The 9,194-nt window shown below is 37.5% G+C and overlaps 1 protein-coding gene across 6 annotated transcripts in view; it reads right to left on the reverse strand.

Moving 5' to 3' along the window:
* Positions 1-7,317, reverse strand: part of MECOM (MDS1 and EVI1 complex locus) — a 277,303-nt gene extending 269,986 nt beyond the window's left edge. For 5 of the 6 annotated variants that reach the window (XM_019643951.1, XM_019643949.1, XM_019643950.1 and 2 more), the window contains exon 1: positions 6,962-7,299. In XM_019643951.1, coding sequence (XP_019499496.1) covers positions 6,962-7,252 — 291 coding nt within the window. In that variant the 5' untranslated portion in view covers positions 7,253-7,299. Of the gene's footprint in view, positions 1-6,961 lie in introns of all 6 variants that reach the window. The other variant, XM_019643952.1, reaches the window with a different exon arrangement.
* Positions 7,318-9,194: the final 1,877 nt, after the last annotated feature.

The following is a 9,194-nucleotide window of genomic DNA, read 5'->3' on the forward strand; positions in this document are numbered from 1 at the left end:
GTTAGGTAAGTGGACTGCTGAGCTCTTCACAGAAAAATGGGGTCCCTCTTGAGCCTAGGTCAAAACTAGAGATAGTTCATGGTGCTTCAGCAGCATAAACTTCCATTGTCTTTCAACAACCACAGAATTGGTTTCTACTCAGCATGCTGGAAGCACAGATGAATAAAACAAATTATATCCCCTTTTTTTTATTTCATTAAATTCTAAGAGATATACTAACATCTTCTTGGACCCCAGTGAGAATCATGTTCAGGGATATATTAACTAAACCTCACATCTTCTCTTGCCATTTCCCCAGTTCTTAATTCTTCACAAAGTAAAATTGACTATCCAAGCTATACTTGCCATCTTTTAATAATATTGTAGAAACTTAATACTTTATAATGTAAGGTTTTATGGTAATATACATTTACTATTAGATTACATTTCTCTTTCTTAACTACCCATTTTTTTTTTAAAGATTTTATTGGGGAATCGGGGAAGGGGAACAAGTTGTTGTCCTTTTGTTCTTCAGTCTAGTGGTGGAGGATGTCGCTTCACTGGCCCATGTTGGTATTATCATTGTGCTCTTCCCAGGTGAGGCAGTTGCTTGCCAGCCATTGGACGGCTGCTCACTGCGGCTCATGGCAGCTCAGGAAAGCAAACGCCAGCTGCTGCCAGCCCCACTGCAGCCTACACCGTGGCCAGCAATTCACGGCAGCCCAGCTCCAGGTCGAGCTGTTGTTCACCATCTTAGCTGTACATGGCGCAGCATCACTGGCCCTCGTGTGGGATCCAAACCGGGGTCCTAATGCTCAGAGCTGGCATCCCAAGCCAAGTCTTAACCAACACGCCACTCGGCTGGCCCTTAACTACCCATTTAAAACAAAACAGGGCCGGCCGAGTGGCGCAATGGTTAAAAACTCGCTTGGGACGCCAGAGGGTCCCGGTTCGGATCCCACATTTAAGGCCAGTGACACTGCCCTCCACAGCTAAGATGCTGAACAACAGCTCAACCTGGAGCTGGGCTGCCGTGAGTCGCCGGCAATGGCATAGGCTGCAGTCCCTGTGGCAGTGGGTTGCCATGGGCTACCGTATGTAGCCAGCAGCCAGCGTGAGCTGCCAGCAGCCACAGTGAGTGGCCGTCCAGAAGCCAGCGACTGATCTGCCTCTCCCGGGAAGAGCGCAATGATGGTGCCAACATGGGCCAGTGAAGCAACGTCCCCTACAACTAGATTGAAGAACAAAACAACAGCAACTTGTCTGTTCCCCTTCCCCCAATTCCCCAGCACTGTTCCCATCCCCCCAATTCCGCAGTAGAATCAATTCATTTCAAAATTAATATAAAGTTCCTCAATTCTTAGTTATCTAGGTCTACGAATATACAACTTGTCAAGCGTACTTGCTTTCTCATTAATGAATAAATGTTTTTCTCTGGAAAACCAGGTAAAATTCATTTTTGGCCCAAGCAGACCTAGAAGGAAATAGAGGAGAAATATTGCCATTCAAAGATATCTGAGTATATCTCTAAAATCCCAAATTACCCCATTTCTCTTTATTACCAAACATACATTACTTGATTGTCAGCCTCCTGACTCTGAACTCAGTTGTTAGGTTTCTTGAAAGTATGATGTTGTTGTTGTTATTTCAATGGATATTCCTGTTTCAGCTAACATATAGATTGCATGTTTTAATAGGTAAGGAATCGCTGCAGAACTCAAAATCAAACTTATAAATGTGAAAACTATTTATTTTAAAATGATATAGGGAGGCACACATGCATTGTAATATCACATTTCAGGATTGCATTGCTAGAACATAATGTATTGTCAAAGCACTGCATCAAAATTATTTAATGAATTTCTAACTCCAGTAAAATCTCTTTCCACTATTCCTTCCCTTATTCTTAACAGAAAATCAGAGAAATTTACTGTTTACTCATGTCATTATTTTTCAATGTCTGAATATGGGTATGCTTGAGGGGATAAAAAGAAAAGCTATGTTCCTACCTGGTATTTTAACTGATCAAAATAAACTAGAGCAATTTGGGGTGAGATCGATAAAACAGAGGGATTGGCACCCAATAGGTACATCATCAATTGACTTACATCTACCTGTACAGTTTTGTGATGACCAATGATAATAAAGATAAGCAAAGAAAATGTGCCAATTGTTAATATTCCAAAGAAATAAAATTTCACACTGTTTTTCCAGTGACATATGTCAAGCTATTGCAAAATATGACACCCAAATTACACTTGATTTAAAAAGAAATTTATGAATCTCTCCTGAATCCTCATTTTAATTGTTAATTGGGAAACAATCAGTGCTTCCTTTTCAAATAAACTAGGCCATCCTGGAGATAAGTAAATTTCTAGAAAACAATAAGTGGGAGAAAGAGCAATACTTTATAAAAATCAATCAATAAAACATAACTGGCCTTTGCCCTATCTAATGATTCTGTGCTAGATCTTTATTTAGCCAAGCTTTTGTTGTTTATTTATTGAGCATTTCTACCAGGTGGAAGGCTCATTGGTAGGCTTTTAACACACAACAACAACCCTAATTGGATAGGTACATTTATTATCACTGTTTTACATGTAAATAAATTGAGGTGCAGCAAATTAAGTAACTTATTCCAAATCCCTCAACTAGCAGACAGAGCCTTGAGGACGGTCTGAGCCTGGGAATTCTTACTCCGGACACCTGCTCCCCTCTGCTCTGCCATGCAATCCCCATCTTATCACATAATGATCATCTTTAGAAGGAAATATACCAGAAAACTCTCATTTTGAACCAACAGAATTTCTTTATTATTATTATTAATATTCACTCAATCAATAACTCTAAAATTCTAAATTTGGGAGGAAGCATTCTATCACTAATTACTTTCGGATCCTAGAGAAAATCTAGCACTTCCCAGCCTCTGAAGATCTTTTTATGAAAAACAAGTCATATGCATAGCAAAGTGGCAACCGCTGCCAAACACGAATATTATTCTTAAAGTTTCTCCTTACAAAATCAATGCTGGTTTGGGAGAAATCATACATATGTTGTTTTTTATATCTATGGCCTACTTTCCTTAACTGTATATTTTGGTTTGTAAACCATATTTTCCAAAATATCCTACTTCTCTAAAACATAAACTTAAATTATTTTTAAAAAGTGCCGTTTTTAGGGAAATATATTTAACTTTTTAAAAATTATTTAAATAGAGTTCAAAAAGGTAGCCCCTAATTGCAGTATTATCTTTGAGCTTTCTCTTTTTTACAACTTCCTTTGAAGAGACTACCATATCTCTTTATTTAATTTTAATTACATAAAAACTAATAATGTGTAACAGTTATTATTGTCCCACTGGTCAAATAAAAATGAAGGAACTTATTGATTTTGAGTAGTTTCCCTAGAATTGCACAGTGGTGACAGAGTTAAGATTTTATCCTACAAGTCTGAAAGTCAAGATGCTAGCTTTCCCATGGACTTCCCTCAGCCCCACTCCTTGCCTCCTACATCCATTCATTCATGTTTTTCATTCTTTCACTCATTCTCATATGAACAATTATTTGTCAAATGTCTGTGTTATGGACTGAGTCCTCCCCAAATTCATATGTGAAGCCCTAGCCCTAATGTGACTTTATTTGGTGATCAGGCCATTAGGTAAGAATTGAGGTTAAATGAAGCCATGCTGGTGGGGTCCTGATCTAATAGGATTCGTGTCATTATAAGAAGAGACACCAGAGAAAACTAGTCCTTTCTCTCTCTCTCTCTCTCTTTCTCTTTCTCTCTCTTTCTCCCCTTCTCTTCCTTTTTCCCTCCCTCTCCCTCTCCCTATCTCCCTCTACCTCCCTCTCTCTCCTTGTGTGTTTGGGTAGATACATGCATCTAGGAATGGCCATATGATGACATAGCAAGGAGACAGCCATCTACAAGCCAGAAAGAAAGTCTTCACCAGAAAGCAAATCAGCTGGAATCTTGACCTTGGACTTCCTAGCTTCCAGAACTGTGAGAAAATAAATTTCTGTTGTTTAGGCCACCCAGTCTAGTATTTTGTTACAGCAGCCTGAGCTACTAATTCAGTCTAGTTATTTCAGGTAATGTACTTAGCATTAGGCAGCACCACAGGCACCACAGTTAGAACACAATTAAGACATTGGACTTGGAGAATACAGCTGTGCAAGGTCTCAAGGAAAGTTCGATCTACTAGGGAAGCTAGCCAAACAATTTGAATGCTGTGCAATACTTTAGAGTCCTTTAGTAAATGGACTTATTGGTGCTATGGTGGGACAACATTTAAGCAGTACGAAATTGTGACTAGAAAGGTCAGAGATGGTGTCATGGAAGAAGAGAACTTGAGGAATGAATAGAAACTTGCTAAGGATGGGAAGAAAAAGGAGGTTCCAAGACAGGAGGACCAATGTGTGCAAAGAATGGAGGCTAGAGAGAATGTAGAAAGTATGAATCAGATATGGTTGGTGTGGGAAAGAGTGAAGTCAAAGATGACCCATTTGTTTGGCTTAGGCAACTGGACTGATAGTTATCCAAGTTATTATAAAGGAAATGCACAACGAGAGGAGCTTTGTAGAGGGAAAATAGCAAGGACAGTACTGGAGTAAAGATTGCAATGATTTGTTCAGCCACGAGAGGCTGGATTTCTGCTGAGAAAACATTTAGTACAGAAACTGACGCACGGTAGATACCCAATAATTGCTTGCTGAATCTCGATCTCTTTCGTTCGTGTGTTTTTTTCCCTTGGCTTAAGGCCTTTAGGTTTTAAATTGAAGGTGTATCAAAAGAGAGGTATACTAGTTAATCACAATTATCTCTCTAACCAAACAGGGAAGAAATCAGCTATAGTTAAGGGCAAATATGACATAAGAACAATGAAAAATAAGCATGCAGGAGTAGGGTGAGATGCCTTTGTGAAAGTGCCCTTGGTGATCATGATTGGATTTTGTATTAACTAGGGTAAGAGTGGGGGGAAAAAAAAAAGAAAAGAAAATCTAGAGTTAAGAGCTATCCTCCGTGGATAACAAGTTTGCCAAAAAGCCCCTTTTCTGGTTTTGTTCATAATACATCTAGAGCAGACAATCCACACTCTCAAAAGTGAGGGTAACCATTAAAATGGTGACGAAAACTGCTAAACAGACAATCAACTGACTTTGTGAAGAAAAGAAATGGAATAGGTGACCTTTAGCCAGAGTCAGGAACTATTTGTAGAGGTGTCTCCAATTCCAAGCAATAAAATATTACTTGGATTTGACATAATGAAAAGAAGCATTTTACATTTCTCAAAGTAAATATTTGCCCGTGTATGTATTGAAGACATTTTATTCCAAGGAGACAAAAAATTAATTATTTTAAAATTTTCTCCAACCGCAGTATTTTCCCCAGGTTCATCCCCCATTCCATAGGCATCCTGTTTAAAAAGGCACAGTCCTGTATTTACCAACCCTGTAATTGCAAAATAATTTCATTATTAAGCCTTGTTTTATTCCAAGCCTTCTGGATAATTTTGACCAGTACTGCACTTGTTTAACTCTGGAGATTTTGTCATAAAAGTTTAATGAGTTACTTATTATTAGAATGTTTTTAGCCATTATTTTAAGGAGAACAATAATGACGTAAAGTTCTACGCATTTGGCTTAAAATGTATTCAACTCACATATCAGTTAATGCTACAGTGAGTTTTTAAAAATCTCTTATCAATATACAAGTCTAAAGGCAAAGTAGCTAAAACACAACTTTACCAGAGCTGTGGCTAAGAACAAAACTAAAGAAGGATTTCTGCCTTGTCATCATGTCAAATCCAGATATTAACTTTTGGTATTTCAGAGTTTTTAACAAGAACTGTTATTATAGCATTTTGAACAGATTTCACAAGGGGACACATATAAAGCAAAGGGACAAATATTTGAAATTAAGTCCTGAACGCACTGCATATTTATTTCAATTTAAAAAGCTGACCAGATATTCTATTAATGATCATAAATATTAAAAGAACATACCAAATAAATCTAGTTTATCCAATTTCTGTCTAACTGGAATGCTATGAAACTGAAGGTTAATCACATCTCCAAAAAACACTTCCTTTTGCTAATATAGAAATTGCCTACAAGCTTTTCAGATATAGACTAAATTTTCCAAAAATTGTGATGCTATAATTTAGCCAAAAAAGTTTTCAAGTTATAAAAAATGAACAGGAAGTATATATAGCTATTGAATCTGTACAAAAAAATTATAAACACAGTAGAATAACATAGTTACCTGTCCTTATGGAAATATAATTTACTTAGATTTTGTAATTAGACCATAACTTTTTTTTCTTAGATATTGTCAGATGGGTCCTGAGAAACATATGGCTAAAATTAGCTACTGATTTTCATATTGCTTTTTGCTGCCATTTTTATGCATGAATTATTCATTAAATCAATTTGAATATAAAGAATCATCACAGAATTCAGTACAGTGCTCACTTTCTGGAAGCATGTAGAATCAAAGCAGGGTTTTCACAAGAGAGGTGAAGTGTATTAGAAGAACACAGAGCAAAATAAACACGTAGAACAAAAGTAAAACCAAATTAATTCAGCCACAAAATGGAAAAAAACAAATATTTTCCCAATCTTCTAAGCCACCCCTCAAAGAAAATACAATAAACATGTCATATGATGACATCTGTTTGCTTATGCTGCATACTAGATGGATGTCCATATACAACATTTCTAATGTTAACTATAAAAATTATCTTTGTTTCCTTTGGGATGTTTTCAAGTTGGTACTATTCTTTGACCATTCATTAGCTGAATGCAACTTCAGCAACACTTTGTTTCTATCCAGAAGTGACACTGTAAGGGAGGTTCACTTCTTAAAGATCTATTTGAAGATATTTTGCAACAAATGAAATTTGCTTATGTTATGGCCATTTAAAAAGTAATCTCTTCTTTATACATCTGAATATATATGTTAACTCAAAATATATTCTTACCTCCCATCCATAACTGGGGTCTTTCAGGTTTGACCTCTGCTCTCCCACGTATGGCCCAAACTTTTCACCCACTTCAATCTTCCTTTTGGTCCATATTCCTAGTCCCACTCCAGGCATATTTGACTCTCGAAGTTCAAACTCAGCAGGAATGGGGATATCGTCTGGGATGTAGATGGGGGCTTTGTAAGGAGAGCCCTCCTTTGGCGTGAACGCTTCGCTGGATGTGGCTGGAGAGCATGGCTCTTGAATATTGAGGGAGGGCGTGCTGGCTACTCCATCTGCATCTGGCATTTCTTCCAAAGGAATTTCAGGGTAGCTGCCATATACACACTCATTACCTGTGAATAAATAACTTCATGAATTCCTACTAACATAAAAGAGACAAAATTCCACAGCTCAGTAGTCACCTTATAATGTTGTTGTTCTTTGAAGACAAACTAGGGAAGGTTGTTGTTAAAATATGCCTGCATTAAAATCTCTGTTATTCACAAATGGGGGAGGAAGGATTATCACTTCTTTAGTTTATCTATAGTGAATCCATAAATCAAATGAGCTAATCTTCAACTATCAATAATACTCTCATGGGCCAGCTCAATCCATTATCCATCTGAGAAACAATCAACAAGTTAAATATTGGTCTGAATAGAGCAGAGATAAGAAATAAACTTATGTGAAACTGCAATCCCTCAATCCATCCCAAATTGGGAGCTGATAGCATTTTGCAATGTATTAGAAAGTTGTATCATGAAACAGTATCTTAGACAGAATTGTAGAAGAGTTATCAAAGATTCCAAAGGCTGCCATGTGCAACAAGGCTTACATTTGTGTGGTAGGATTATTTATTGGAATATTAATTTATGTTTGTTCTTTCTCTGTTTTCCTTTTCCGTTTCAAACACATCACCAAGCCCTTGGTATTTTCTTGCCTCAATGACTTACACAAAGAAGAGAATTAAAGTTACTTGAAGCTAGTGATTCCTCTGGATAGTTGTAAAAACTAAAATCGTTAAAGACATTAGGTGAGCTTTCCAGAGAGGAAAGGGAGAAGAAGGTGTCTTGGGATGCAGCAAAAAGAGAGTGAACTTCCTCCAGATTGAAAAAATGGTAGCAATCAAAAGGCCTCTGCATGGAGCAGTGCCCTGGGGGAAATGCAAGACCTTGGAGAGGATAGCAGGATAGAGTACCTGGGAGTGGAGACACTCAGCATTGGGCTTTAAGGACTTCCCAAAGCAACACAGCTCCCACACCTGAAGTGAATGAGTACACCATGTCACACCTTAATATCTTTATGCAACTTGCTGAGGGTGTGGGAGATAGCATAAAGAGGAACAGCTTGAATGTTCCACCAATTCACCAGCTGAAAAGGATTTCAGTTATCTTACAGCAAATGACTATACTAGATGACTTTTAAGCTCCTACCAACCCTGCAGTTCTATGAATTATTAAAGTCTTCCAAGGTGGTTTATTGGGCTAGAAGGTAGGAAACATGAGTTCTAGCCCCAGTTCCTTCTCTGACTCATTATGGACATTAATTAACTATAACACTCAATAACAATTGTCCATCAATTACTGGCTTCTCTTAAAGTTTTGTGAAACGCAAAGTGATTGTAAGTACAAAAGTATCTTTCTAACAAAGAACTTGGGTTATGATTCAAACAGTGAGATAATTCCATCTAAACCAAGCATGGAACTGAACTCCAGGACCCAACTTTATTCCTACTAGACATTTGATCCCAACATACAAGCTCATTATCATTCAGGTTCAGTGTATCCAAAATCTTGCACATTATTACCTGCCTTCAAATCAAGTCTGCTGCCCACTTCCCATTTGCATTAAAAATACTAGTTTTTCCTAATTATCCATGTTCAAGGTTCTCAAATAACGTGAACATTTTCTCTCCTTGATCCTCCAGTCTATTCAGTCATTAAACACTGTCCATTCTTCTTGCAAGATTTTTAACTTCATTCCATTTTTTTAATCCACATTTTCATTCCTGGATTTTCTAACCGTTTTCTAAATGGTCTCCAGACTGCCAGCCTCTTGTAGTATCCTTGACACTAAGCCTGCATTTATCGTATCGGCACACCTATTTTCCTGTACTATAGCCTTCAATAACTTCCAGTGTCCACAGGTAAAATCTAAAGTTCTCAGACTTGGAATAAAATCTCTCTCGTTTTAGAACCATTCTTTCTCTCTGATTCCCAACACTCTTCTGGAAGCCCCAGGCTAGGAT

The sequence above is a fragment of the Hipposideros armiger genome, unplaced genomic scaffold (assembly GCF_001890085.2).
Source record: "Hipposideros armiger isolate ML-2016 unplaced genomic scaffold, ASM189008v1 scaffold_83, whole genome shotgun sequence".
In the NCBI taxonomy this organism is placed as follows: Eukaryota; Metazoa; Chordata; class Mammalia; order Chiroptera; family Hipposideridae; genus Hipposideros; species Hipposideros armiger.